The sequence below is a fragment of the Hyla sarda genome, chromosome 1 (assembly GCF_029499605.1).
Source record: "Hyla sarda isolate aHylSar1 chromosome 1, aHylSar1.hap1, whole genome shotgun sequence".
NCBI classification, from domain to species: Eukaryota; Metazoa; Chordata; class Amphibia; order Anura; family Hylidae; genus Hyla; species Hyla sarda.
Window position 1 is genome coordinate 221074556 of NC_079189.1, and position 15217 is coordinate 221089772.

Consider the following 15217-nt stretch of genomic DNA (forward strand, 5'->3'; position numbering starts at 1 on the left):
CTGTACACTGAGGACAAGCAGGGCTCTGTACACTGAGGACAAGCAGGGCTCTCTACACTGAGAACAAGCAGGGCTCTGTACACTGAGAACAAGCAGGGCTCTGTACACTGAGAACAACAGGGCTCTGTACACTGAGAACAAGCAGTGCTCTGTACACTGAGAACAAGCAGGGCTCTGTACACTGAGAACAAGCAGGGCTCTGTACACTGAGAACAAGCAGGGATCTGTACACTCAGGAAAAGCAGAGCTCTGTGCAGTGAGGACAAGCAGGGCTCTGTACACTGAGGACAAGCAAGGCTCTTTGCAGTGAGGACAAGTAGGGCTCTGTACAGTGAGGACAAGCAGGGCACTTTGCAGTGAGGACAAGAAGGGCTCTGTACACTGAGGACAAGCAGGGCTCTTTGCAGTGAGGACAAGCAGGGCTCTATGACATACCCCAGGCTCACACAGCAGGATGATTGACAAGCCAGGAGCCTGCACAGAGTCCTGCCCTCACTTCCTGTATTTAGACTCCTCATGGAGACACACAGGCAATAGCTGCAGGGACAGCATTTGTTCACCCCAAAATATACACATAATTGTGTGAGTAATTTTCACCAGCAACCAATCACTGCTCAGCTTATGAGCTCTCGTAAAGTGAAAGCTGAGCTGTGATTGGTTGTTGTGGGAAAATCGCTCTATTTTTTCTCTCATAAATCTGAGCCATAATGGTATTATATACATTATTTTAAAAGTTTTTGCTAATGACAGGTACACTTTAAGTTTGAACATTAGTGCTACAATTTAGTGTATGCTAGTTCCCACAAAACGTCTGTGACCTAGTGTCTGCTTGTGAAAGAACTATGTTGCTCCATTTTTTATTTTATATTTATTTTTCAACCTCAGAACTGAGAGGGATGGTAAATGTCCGAGTAGTATGTGACAACCAAGCTGCAGAGCAGATGAAGTCTTCACCAGTAATATTATTAAGCAGCAATTCTGATTATAGGATTACATCACGTTGCATATGTAGCTCAGTATTTTTCTGAATGAAATTTTCACTGTGACCACTAGATGGCAATCTTTAACTACTCTATAGGCAGAATACATGAGACTGCACCAGGATACGTCATCAATACACACCAGTAGTGCCTAGGAAAGCTAAACTGCCATGGTAACCAACATGGGAGCGAACACAAACAAACTGTTAGTGCGGTGTAGACAGTAAGTATTGGAGGATAGTTACTCATAGTTATCTCTGTGTTGTATATTGTGCAGACATTTCTTCTAGTCTGTGTATCAGTTATGTGTGTAAACGGTCCCAGAAATATATGTATTTATTCATTAAAGAAATATCTTCCATCCATAGAGCTATGATGTGAGCCATGTCTGTTGTCACAGGACTGAGAAGTGACTCCCAGCTGCCTCGCTATCCTTGGTGAGTATATATACTAATATACCTAGTCTAATACTCTGCAAACTAAATGGAGAGAAATAATCCATCTATCTATCTAAAGTATCTATATCTATCTAAATATCTATCTATCTCATATCTATCTGTCTATCTATCTCATATCTATCTGTCTATCTTTCTAAAGCATCTATCTATCTCATATCTATCTATCTAGGTACAAGAAGATAACTGCGGCACTCCAAAAGTTTTTTAGTGCCGCAGTTATCTTCTTGTACCGGTTTACCTATGGGGACCCAGGACCAGGGATCCCCGCTCTGAGGTGCACCCAGCTTTTATCTTCCCTAGGAGTGCTGCTACTCTCTTCTTTTTTGTATCTATCTATCTATCTATCTCATATCTATCTATCTATCTATAATATCTATCTATCTCATATCTATCTAAAGTATCTATCTATCTCATATCTTTCTGTCTATCTATCTCATATCTATCTATCTATCTATCTCATATCTATTTATCTATCTATCTCATATCTATCTATCTATCTCATATCTATCTATCTATCTATCTATCTATCTATCTATCTATCTCATATCTATCTATCTATCTATCTCATATCTATCTATCTCATATCTATCTATCTATCTATCTATCTATCTAAACAAAGAATAAGTCAGCCAGCACTTTAGTTGATACCAAACTATTATATGGACCTGGCCTACAGGTGCACGCTACTAGGCTAGATATACAGCAACAGAAGAATGCAGCAGCACACTGCCAGCACAAGGATATAGGTGAAACATGAATATGCAGTTAAAACATGGAGAGCTATACAGCTATGGTGTAATAGATGCAAATGTGAAACTTTGAAATAGTGAGGCACTTAGCTCGCAGATTTGTCTCTGCCGGCAGTCAAATAGCTTGGACCGTCCCACCGCGATAAGGTGGCCTCCTTGGGACGGACCCTACACTGTGAATATGCCTCTGTGTGAACAGTTCAGTAAGCATGGCAGGATCTGGAACATCCAAGACACCTTATATACACACCTGATAGAGGTGGGTGGGGTGCAAGGCCAACATGGAGGTAGCCACTCCCCCGTATGTGCAATACAGACAAAGAATAAGTCAGCCAGCACTTTAGTTGATACCAAACTATTATATGGACCTGGCCTACAGGTGCACGCTACTAGGCTAGATATACAGCAACATACGGGGGCGTGGCTACCTCCATGTTGGCCTTGCACCCCACCCACCTCTATCAGGTGTGTATATAAGGTGTCTTGGATGTTCCAGATCCTGCCATGCTTACTGAACTGTTCACACAGAGGCATATTCACAGTGTAGGGTCTGTCCCAAGGAGGCCACCTTATTGCGGTGGGACGGTCCAAGCTATTTGACCGCCGGCGGAGACAAATTTGCGAGCTAAGTGCCTCACTATTTCACAGTTTCACATTTGCATCTATTACACCATAGCTGTATAGCTCTCCATGTTTTAACTGCATATTCATGTTGCACCTATATCTTTGTGCTGGCAGTGTGCTGCTGCATTCTTCTGTTGCTATCTATCTATCTATCTATCTATCTATCTCGTATCTATCTATCTCATATCTATCATCTATCTATCTCATATCTATCTATCTATCTATCTAAAGTATCTAAATACCAAACAAATTGCTCCAGCAGCACTCCAAATAGTTTAAAGCAAAAACGGTGTTTTATTGACCCAAGGTCAGCAGTGGATGCGACATTTCAGCGGCATCTCGCCGCCTTTCTCAAGCATAAACTAGTGCTCAACAGTTTTACAATATATCAGGTGCACAATCACAAAGTTCAATAAAGCAATTACATCAAAATATAAAAGAAAACGTGATAAAAACATCATAAAAAAGTGCATATACAATGACCACTGATATATATATTCAAAACAATCATATCCATTATACATAGTGACATAATTCAGTGTCCGTACTATACAGACATAGAGTGCATTAATAATGGTGACAGGTGCAGAAATTAAAAACAATTAAAAAGCATTGATGATGGGGAGTGGAAAACATATCTTCCCAGCCTGTATCTATGTGTCGGCGTGCTTAGACACCATCAAAGTTATCCATAGTAAGAATCCCGGCATCAAACGCCGGGTCACATGATCTGTCACGTGTGTAGGTCTGAATGTGCGCCTGTGCACCTACACTGGCATTGAATGCCGTGGATACGCATACATACGCATATGCGCATGCGCAAAAGCGCACCTATCATGATCAATAAAGACTTTGAAATACAAAATATGTGTATAAGGTAGTGTGTATGTATGTGCAATGTAGTGTGTTATAAAGATGAAAATTAGTGTGTGTATATATAGTAATAGCATGTATGTGGATATGTGTCATCCTAAAAAACGCATGTGTGTGCGAACAAATACCAATAAAATATTAGTAAATAGACAAGCACGATTGCATTAATGCAATCAATGCGATCGTGCATAAATATGTGGCCAAATGCTGCTCAACCCGTACCTGACCACATATCATATATGTGAATTGTAAAAACCGTATGTATGTGTGTGAACAGGTACTAATAAAGTGTTAGTGAATAAACAAGCACGATCACATCAATATAATCAATGTGAACGTGCGTGAATATATGGCCAGATGCGTGACCATATTCAATAATAATATATTAACCACAACTAAAAAATATATTTTTACATAAGAATAAATTCTTTTATTTTAATTTTAAATAACCAATATGTGAACAGATATTGTTCTGTGGAGAAAAACTCCACAGACAACTAAAAAAATAAGCGTGTAGTATGGAAAAACTAACCGTGTGAAATAATGAAAATACAAATAATAAAATACCATGCGCTATACTCAATATTAAGACTGTCCTATTATGTCACTATGTATAATGAATATGATTGTTTTGAATATATATATCAGTGGTCATTGTATATGCACTTTTTTATGATGTTTTTATCACGTTTTCTTTTATATTTTGATGTAATTGCTTTATTGAACTTTGTGATTGTGCACCTGATATATTGTAAAACTGTTGAGCACTAGTTTATGCTTGAGAAAGGCGGCGAGATGCCGCTGAAACGTCGCATCCACTGCTGACCTTGGGTCAATAAAACACTGTTTTTGTATTAAACTATTTGGAGTGCTGCTGGAGCAATTTGTTTGGTATTCGGATGTCTATACCTGATCTGCGACTGGGACCAGGTTATTATCCACAGGCACCCACCATCTCTATTTACTGAAAAAGTTGTGCTGCTTCCACCATTGGTTCTTATCTAAAGTATCTATCTATCTCATTTCTATCTATCTCATATCTATCTATCTCATATATATCTATCTATATCATATCTATCTATCTCATATCTATCTATGAAGGGGAAAAAAAAAGACTAGGTGAGCGAGTGGAAACATTGCCTTGTAAAGACACTTGTAATAAACAACACTATGAAGGAGATTTATCATTCTTTCCAAACGTATGGCTTTTTTTTAACTTACTTTTGCTTACATGTGACCTATCTATCAAATAGTCGCACAACCTTGATAAATAAATCACACGTAAGCAAAACTTGGGAAACCCGCTTACAAAAGCATTTTTTAAAGCAGAAAAATTTCCCTTATGTTAATAGCCGAAGTTCTTTACATAGTTACATAGTTAGTACGGTCGAAAAAAGACGTATGTCCATCAAGTTCAACCAGGGAATTAAAGGGTAGGGGTGTGGCGCGATATTGGGGAAGGGATGGGATTTTATATTTCTTCATAAGCATTAATGTTATTTTGTTCCAGGAATGTATCTAATCCTGTTTTAAAGCTGTTAATTGTTCCTGCTGTGACCAGTTCCTGAGGTAGACCGTTCCATAAATTCACAGTCCTCACGGTAAAGAAGGCGTGTCGCCCCTTGAGACTAAACCTTTTCTTCTCCAGACGGAGGGAGTGCCCCCTCGTCCTTTGGGGGAGTTTAACCTGGAACAGTTTTTCTCCATATTTTTTGTATGGGCCATTTATATACTTATATACGTTTATCATATCACCCTTAAACATCTCTTCTCAAGACTAAACAATTGTTACTCCTTTAATCGCTCCTCATAGCTAAGATGTTCCATGCCCCATATTAGTTTAGTCTCTGCACCCTTTCCAGCTCTGCATTGTCCCTTTTATGGACAGGTGCCCAAAACTGAACAGCATATTCCAGGTGAGGCCGTACCAATGCTTTATAAAGGGGGAGTATTATGTCCCTGTCCCTTGAGTCCATGCCTCTTTTGATACATGACAATATCCTGCTGGCTTTGGAAGCAGCAGCCTGACATTGCATGCTATTCTGTAGTCTGTGATCTACAAGTACACCCAGATCCTTCTCTACCAGTGACTCTGACAGTTTAATCCCCCCTAAGACATACGATGCATGCATGTTCTTAGTACCCAGATGCATAACTTTACATTTATCCACATTGAACCTCGTTTGCCAAGTGGATGCCCAGACACTTAGTCTATCCAAGTCATCTTGTAACTTATGCACATCCTCTATAGACTGTACTGTATTACAAAGCTTGGTGTCATCTGCAAAGATAGAAACAGAGCTGTTAATGCCATCCTCTATATCATTGATAAATAAATTAAACAACAGCGGTCCCAGTACTGAACCTTGGGGTACACCACTAATAACCGGGGACCAATCAGAGTACGAATCATTGACCACCACTCTCTGGGTACGATCCATGAGCCAGTGTTCAATCCAGTTACAAACTAAAATTTCCAAACCCAAAGACCTTAACTTACCTGTCAGGCGTCTATGAGGGACAGTATCAAACGCTTTAGCAAAATCCAGAAACACTATATCTATACCACAGCCATTCCTTTATCTACCCTTTATTACCAGTAGCGTGCTAGAGAGTGATGGGGAGGGGGGTGCGTACCGCATCAGGTGACACCCTGACTGTCCTGACTGGCACTAAATAGCTGCACTCCAACTATCCCACAACAACCCATCCACCCTCCTCAGAAATTAAAAAATATTAAAAACATACTATGCCGCACCATGAATATCTGTACTCTGGAGGCTTTTTTGTTTAATTCTGAGCCCGCATTTTGTGACGTTGGTGGGCGGAGTCTTGCGTCGCTGCGCTGAGGCCGGAGTTTACGTCAGGAAGGAAGACAGCGCAGCACCAACAGGCACATAAACAATAGTGAAGCCACAAAAAAAAAAAAAGTCTCGAGATGTTACCCACCCCAAAATATGCATGAAGCTGTATTACTATGGATGTTTTTTTTAAGGAACAATTTTAGTGCCCCATATGGGTTATTTACGTAGGCTGTAAAAATTCTTACACAATTATTTTGTGCCTTATTCTATTTTAACACAACATTAATTTTAAAATTTAGTGGGTATGCCAGCATGTACGTGTCCTAATATTAACAAGGTGTGAAGTGTGTATTTTCAACCTTAAAATGAATAGAGTTATTTGTTATATAACTCATTTTTTTCTATAATTAAAGGGGTACTCCGGTGAAAAACCTTTTTTCTTTTAAATCAACTGGTGGCAGAAAGTTAAACATATTTTTAAATTACTTCTATTAAAAAATCTTAATCCTTCCTGTACTTATTAGCTGCTGAATACTAGAGGAAATTCTTTTTCTTTTTGGAATGCTCTCTGATGACATCACGAGCACAGTTCTCTCTGCTGACGTTATAATAATAATAATAATAATGCTTTATTTCTTGTTGTCCTTAGTGGGATTTGAACCCAAGTCCCCAGCACTGCAAGGCAGCAGTGCTAACCACTGAGCCACCATGCTGACCTTAGCATGCATCTGCTATGCATGGTTGCTAAAATGGACAGAGATGTCAGCAGAGAGCACTGTGTTCGTGATGTCATCAATGTTCCAAAAAGAAAGGAATTTCCTCTGTAGCATTCAGCAGCTAATAAGTACTGGAAGGATTAAGATTTTTTAATAGAAGTCATTTACAAATATGTTTTACTTTCTGCCACCAGTTGATTTAAAATAAAAAAGGTTTTCACCGGAGTACCCCTTTAACATGAACATTAATGTAGTAGCTTTGTTTCATGATGCAGAACAAGAACAGTTGTTAAAGTGGGTGTTAATGTCCTTTTCTGCAGACATATGCACTTTCTGTAAGCCAGGGTGGACCTGGAATATATATGATACTTTTAAATGGAGATGCAACTTTTTTTCTTCATAAATAGCGACTATCGCATTTGATAAATTCATGACCACTACAAAGTAAAAAAAAAAATTACTACGTGACCAGATTTCAGAAATGTGCTTTGGAATAAGCAAAAATCCAATCAAACTACACGCGACTTTTTTATGCAAAAAAAAATCTACTACAGAGCTTGGTAAATCTCCTATGTTTTTTTCACTATGCTGGAGTGCTGTGGAGAGACTTCAATTGCTCTATCTATCTAATGTCTATCTATCTCATATCTATCTATCAAGCTTTCTCAAGGGTGGACACAGACAGCAGAGGGCCCCTGTGCAAAGAATGTGCCTGCCCCCCCCATACGTCAATTGTTGAGGAACCCCCCCTTCATATGTAAGTTACTCAGGTGGACCCCCATATGTCACTCTGAGACAGTGAAAGATAGTCCCATCAGACCCTGAGATCAGACTAAAAATAAATAAATAAATAAATAAATAAAACTTACCTCTCCTGCTCCACTGCTCTCCTTGTCCACCGGGGTGTCCCAAAGTGAGCGCCTTCCCTGCTGGTCTCCAACAGCCCACGCTGCACAGTCATGTGACCTGACTCAGCCCGCGCTGCACAGTCACGTGACCTGACTGCGTACAGCGTCAGGTCATAGTGCGCGCTGTACACTGGAGGCCGGAGGGGTAAGTAGCGCTTCTCCCCACTGCCTCTCTTGCATTTTAGTGAGCGCTTCCAGAAGCACTCACTAGAATGAAAGGGCAAGAGATCGTGCTGCCTGGGTCCAAGAGTGAAATGTGTCCCCCCTACCAAAAAAAAAAGTACAATGCCGTAAAAATTGAACTGCAACACACATTAATCTGCAGCATTAGGTAGGCAGCAGTTCCCCCACATTAGGTAGCATAGTTTCCCCACATTAGGTAGCATAGTTTCCCCACATTAGGTAGCATAGTTTCCGCACATTAGGTAGCAATTTCCCCACATTAGGTAGCATATACACCCCACATTAGGTAGCATAGTTTCCCCACATTAGGTAGCATAGTTTCCTCACATTAGGTAGCATAGTTTCCTCACATTAGGAAGCAGTTTCCCCACATGGGTTCTTTAGTTCTGTATACACTATGGAAAAAGGAGCTGACATTGGCCAGGTCAGTGCTGGTAACACATCATGTAATGTACTGAACTGGCTTAATGTAGAGATGGTACAAGGTAAGTTAAGTGATATAAATGTAAGCAAATCCCCAGGGCCGGATGGACTACACCCAAGAGTTCTTAGAGAGGTAAGTTCAGTAATATCTGTACCCCTGTTCATGATATTTAGAGATTCTCTGGTGTCTGGTATTGTGCCAAGGGACTGGCGCAAGGCGAATGTGGTGCCAATCTTCAAAAAGGGCTCTAGGTCTTCCCCAGGAAACTATAGACCGGTAAGTTTAACGTGCATTGTGGGTAAATTGTTTGAAGGACTTATAAGGGATTACATGCAGGAATACATAGGGGATAACTGTATTATAAGTGATAACCAGCATGGGTTTACTAAGGATAGAAGTTGTCAAACCAATCTAATTTGCTTTTATGAAGAAGTGAGTAGAAGCCTTGACAGTGGAATGGCTGTGGATATAGTGTTTCTGGATTTTGCTAAAGCGTTTGATACTGTCCCTCATAGACGTCTGACAGGTAAGTTAAGGTCTTTGGGTTTGGAAATTTTAGTTTGTAACTGGATTGAACACTGGCTCATGGATCGTACCCAGAGAGTGGTGGTCAATGATTCGTACTCTGATTGGTCCCCGGTTATTAGTGGTGTACCCCAGGGTTCAGTACTGGGCCCACTGTTGTTTAATTTATTTATCAATGATATAGAGGATGGTATTAACAGCTCTGTTTCTATCTTTGCAGATGACACCAAGCTTTGTAGCACGGTACAGTCTATAGAGGATGTGCATAAGTTACAAGATGACTTGGATAGACTAAGTGTCTGGGCATCCACTTGGCAAATGAGGTTCAATGTGGATAAATGTAAAGTTATGCATCTGGGTACTAATAACCTGCATGCATCGTATGTCTTAGGGGGGATTAAACTGTCAGAGTCACTGGTAGAGAAGGATCTGGGTGTACAAGTAGATCACAGACTACAGAATAGCATGCAATGTCAGGCTGCTGCTTCCAAAGCCGGCAGGATATTGTCATGTATCAAAATAGGCATGGACTCAAGGGACAGGGACATAATACTCCCCCTTTATAAAGCATTGGTACGGCCTCACCTGGAATATGCTGTTCAGTTTTGGGCACCTGTCCATAAAAGGGACACTGCGGAGTTGGAAAGGGTGCAGAGACGCGCGACTAAACTAATATGGGGCATGGAACATCTTAGCTATGAGGAGCGATTAAAGGAGTTACAATTGTTTAGTCTTGAGAAGAGACGTTTCAGGGGGGATATGATAAATGTATATGAGTATGTTAATGGCCCATACAAAAAATATGGAGAAAAATTGTTCCAGGTTAAACCCCCCAAAGGACGAGGGGGCACTCCCTCAGTCTGGAGAAGAAAAAGTTTAGTCTCAAGGGGCGACACGCCTTCTTTACCGTGAGGACTGTGAATTTATGGAACGGTCTACCTCAGGAACTGGTCACAGCAGGAACAATTAACAGCTTTAAAACAGGATTAGATACATTCATGGAACAAAATAACATTAATGCTTATGAAGAAATATAAAATCCCATCCCTTCCCCAATATCGCGCCACACCCCTACCCCTTAATTCCCTGGTTGAACTTGATGGACATATGTCTTTTTTCGACCGTACTAACTATGTAACACATTAGGTAGCATTTACTCCCCACATTAGGTAGCATAGATTCCCCACATTAGGTAGTATAGTTTCCCACATTAGGTAGCATAGATTCCCCACATTAGGTAGCATAGATTCTCCACATTAAGTAGCAGTTTCCCCACATGAGGTAGCATAGCCCCACCCCCAATGCACAGACAGACACACATACACAGACACACACACCTACACACACTTACCTGGCCATCGCTTCTCCTCTCCGGCAGCAGCCTGACGAATTATGTCACTGATGTCCTCCTGCGTGGATCTCGGAAGGAACGTCCCTTGTCATACCCGGGTCGGCCGGCTGCAGACTTGCTGTCTAAAGTGCCGCTGTGCTAATATGCGCCACGGCCGCTTTAGGATGGTGAGCAGCAGCGGCAGGGCCGGCCCTACCATGAAACTACTAGGCCCCCCCCCCCAAAAAAAAAGGGGCCTAGTAGGTTCCCTGAAGTAGTAGGCCCCTGAAAAGTGCCGTCTGGGACCAAAGGTCCCACCGGGTCCCATGTAGGGCCGGCCCTGGAAAGGGCGGCGGGCCCCCTCATACGCTGCGCCCCTGTGCAGCTGAACTGGCTGCACCGGCGATATGTCCACCCCTGAGCTATCCTTCTCATATCTATCTATCTTATATCTATCTACCCATATATCCGATATCTATCCATCATCTATCTATCTATCTCATATCTATCCATCATCTATCTAACTATCTATCTCATATCTATCTATCCATCATCTATCTATCTATCTATCTATCTCATATCTATCTATCTCATATCTATCTATCTACCCATATATCCGATATCTAGCCATCATCGATCTATCTATCTCATATCTATCTATCTATCTATCTATCTTTCTCTCATCTATCTATCTGTCCATCTTATAGCTATCTATCTATCTCATATCTATCTATCTCAGATAAATAGATAGATAGATATGAGATAGATAAATATATACAAGATAGATAGATATGAGATAGATAGATATGAGATAGATATGAGATTGATAGATAGATAGATATGAGATTGATAGATAGATATGAGATAGATAAGATATAGATAGATAAGAGATAGATAGATAAAATCCACAAAAAGGACCGCACTCCCAAAAGGTGTTTGCGGGTGCAAGCTGGTCGGGCCTGGGTCGAGGGCCCCTGCAGATAACCAGTTCAACAAAACAGCAGCACACCGGAATAGATGAAAGCGTGTCAGGCTTTATTCATCAGATGCCACAATGTTTCAACCGTCTCACACGGTCTTTGTCAAGCCCGTGTGAGACGGTTGAAACGTTGCGGCATCTGATGAATAAAGCCTGACACGCTTTCATCTATTCCGGGGTGCTGCTGTTTTGTTGAACTAGATAGATAGATAGCTATAAGATGGACAGATAGATAGATAGATAGATATATCTCATATCTATCTATCTCATATCTATTTATCTCATATCTATCTATCTATCTATCTATCTCATATCTATCTATCTATCTATCTCATATCTATCGATCTTATACTTACCAACTTTGGATTTATCTCATATCTATCTATTTATCTATCTCATATCTATCTATCTCATATCTATCGATCTTATACTTACCAACTTTGGATTTATCTCATATCTATCTATTTATCTATCTCATATCTATTTATCTCATATCTATCGATCTTATACTTACCAACTTTGGAGAAGGGACATCAGGGAGATAATAAAAAGAATTGCATGAAGCATCAAACATTTTTCCCTGAATTGACAAAAAGTGCATATAAGCCCGTTCCTCATACCTAGGATTTACTACAGTCAAAAAAGAAAAGATCTTCATAGAGCATGATAACAGCGTGACTGCAGCATGCACAACCTGATGGTTTGGTATTCTAGCTGCAGCTGACGTTTTTGAATGGATGCCATCCACAGATGACTGGTACAACTATCTAAGCAAGAGATAAAAAAATAAAAATGGGTCTCCAGCCCACAACACAACTTGGTGAGGAAGAAGAGTCTTAGACTAAAGGAGGTTGCTTCTTTCCTAATTTTGTTTGCGCTATGCATTGTATTCCCATTTTTTTTCCTGTTTAACCCCTTGATGCTATAAGGCAGTTATAATTAACTTAACATACACTGTCATAAAAAATATACATCACCAAGATGGTGCATATGCAGAATTTTCTGGAATTTATTATAGGGCCTAAGTGATTGCTTTTGTATATTTTAAGAAATAAATTTAATTTCACATTAGCTAAAATTATATTCTTATTATATACATTATATATATATATATATATATATATATATATATATATATATATATATATATATTTATATATATGTATATAGCCAAATACACAAATACATAAATAAATACACTCATTAATTAATATTGTCTCTTGTAGAACTTGTGTGTGATGGTTGTGGTATTCACGTGTACTCCATTTATATTGCAGGTATAAAGAGAGGCTGCATAAAAAATTTCTGAAAGAGTCCAACCAAAAACTGCACCTTTCTGGTGCCCTCAATACCCACCAATGGAAATTCTTACCAAAAGGAGTTGACGATTTTCGAGATGGCTATCCCACTGCTACTGATACTCCTCATAATACTGCCACTAAGGGGCATGCTCTTTTCCTTCAGAATGTTGCCGATGACCCAAAACCTATTCAGAAAGACAAAAAGAGGTTCACCAAAGAGCAAGCTTACTTCTCTAAGCTTATTCCACAGCAGCAGGCACGCAGAGAATACATTGCTGGGATAGAATACGGCCTTGCACAGCACCCACTAGCTCTGTATCCTCACCTAGAGGAAGGAGTACCACCTGACGTAAGAACCATATTTATATTCATTCATGACAAAAAATGGGAATGACCATGTAAAAAAGAATTATACTTAATGAATAACACATTATAAAACAAATGGGGGTAAGTCAATAATTGGGACAGATTTATCACACACTGGCAGTTGGCGCATCTCGCTGGACTTGTTAGACATTTTTTTCTTCCTTATGCCACCTCTTTGAAATATGGCACATCTTAACCACATCCCGTGAAGAGTGCCTAAAGTATATAATACATTTGGCATGTATGCAATTTGAGCTAGAACTAGTGCTACATTTTGCATTGTAAATCTCCCCCCAATGTATATATCATATTTATTCAAGATTTAGTTTTTTCTTGATTGCTTCTTTAAAAAAAATCTATTTATTTGGTATATTACCCCTTTAAAAACAAATGTATTTGCTAGATTGAAATGTAACTGCACATTTATTACTTCATTTGTGAAGCTGTTTGAAGAAATTGTGGGCATCCTGGACCCCGAAATGAGATTAAAGAGTCCTTCAGGATTCTATGAAACAATACCAGAGGACCAGGAACAGGAGACTTTCCCAACACCAACAGAGCAACAGGAAGTACAAAGTGTGAAATCGCGTGAAGCAAGCACAAGGCTGTCATCATTGTAAGTAAAGCTGCACCTTTTTGATTTCCTCATTTTAAGCACCATGTATACTGTATACAACAAAGTACTGTGTTAGACTGTATGGACCACATATCCACAGAAAACTAAGGGCGGTGGAACAGGATGACTCTCCCAAATCAGAACGAAAGACATTCAACAGAGTTTCTTTGATGGACTGTAGGGGACGGTCACAGCTTTTATTAAAACATCCGTAAATATCTGTGAACTGTAATAACAATAAACAACCTTTACGGTTTGTGATGCTTTCAGATAATGTTGGAAGAAGCGGTATGCTGGCCGTCATATCTGCCTTAAAGGGGTACTCCTGTGGAAAACTTTTTTTTTTTAAATCAACTGGTGCCAGAAAGTTAAACAGATTTGTAAATTACTTCTATTAAAAACTCCCCTCACCTGACCGTGCACCCTTGCCCACACAATCAGCAATACCTGCACCTATGCGACCAGGTATTGCACATAATGCAACAAACTTTTATTCTGATTTATGAGGAATTGTTACGATTCGGCAGGCTGGATGTGGATCCTCTGTGTCAGCGAGGGATTGGCGTGGACCGTGTCGGTGGACCGGTTCTAGGGTTGCTACTGGTTTTCACCAGAGCCCGCCGCAAAGCGGGATGGGCTTGCTGTGGCGGTAGCAACCAGGTCGTATCCACCGGCAACGGCTCAACCTCGCTGACTGCTGAGAAGGCGTGGGACAGAAGGACTAGGCAGAGGCAAGGTCAGACGTAGCAGAAGGTCGGGGCAGGCGGCAAGGTTCGTAGTCAATGAGGATAGCAGGAGATCTGGAACACAGGCTTTGGACAACACTAAACGCTTTCACTGGCACAAGGCAACAAGATCCGGCAAGGAAGTGCAGGGGAAGTGAGGTAATATGGGCATGGATCAGGTGGAAGCTAATTAGGCTGATTGGGCCAGGCACCAATCATTGGTGCACTGGCCCTTTAAATTTTAGAGAGCTGGCGCGCGCGCGCGCGCCCTAGAGAGCGGAGCCGCGCGCGCCAGAACATGACAGCCGGGGACCGGGACGGGTAAGTGACTTGGGATGCGATTCGCGAGCGGGCGCGTCCCGCTATGCGAATCGCATCCCCGCCGGCAATGTCAGTGCAGCGCTCCCGGTCAGCGGGTCTGACCGGGGCGATGCAGAGAGAGATGCTGCGAGCGCTCCGGGGAGGAGCAGGGACCCGGAGCGCTCGGCGTAACAGGAATGTTGTTTTTGTTCTAAGGTATGTTTACACTATGGAATGTCCACGTGCACAATTTTTTAGCACAATGTGCTCAATTTTGTTGTATGAACCTTAACATTAGTGTGAATGGGTCTTATGCTGACTTATTCACACTGCGGAATTTCAGCCATGGAAAATCC

The 15217-nt window shown here is 40.9% G+C and overlaps 1 protein-coding gene across 1 annotated transcript in view; it reads left to right on the forward strand.

Moving 5' to 3' along the window:
* The first annotated feature begins 1053 nt into the window (after positions 1–1053).
* The window catches only part of FAM47E (family with sequence similarity 47 member E), a 30496-nt gene continuing 16332 nt past the window's right edge, over positions 1054–15217 (forward strand). Inside the window, exons 1-4 of the mRNA XM_056568788.1 lie at positions 1054–1203; positions 1349–1417; positions 12831–13203; positions 13664–13836. Coding sequence (XP_056424763.1) covers positions 1365–1417; positions 12831–13203; positions 13664–13836 — 599 coding nt within the window. The 5' untranslated portion in view covers positions 1054–1203; positions 1349–1364. The remainder of the gene's footprint in view (positions 1204–1348; positions 1418–12830; positions 13204–13663; positions 13837–15217) is intronic.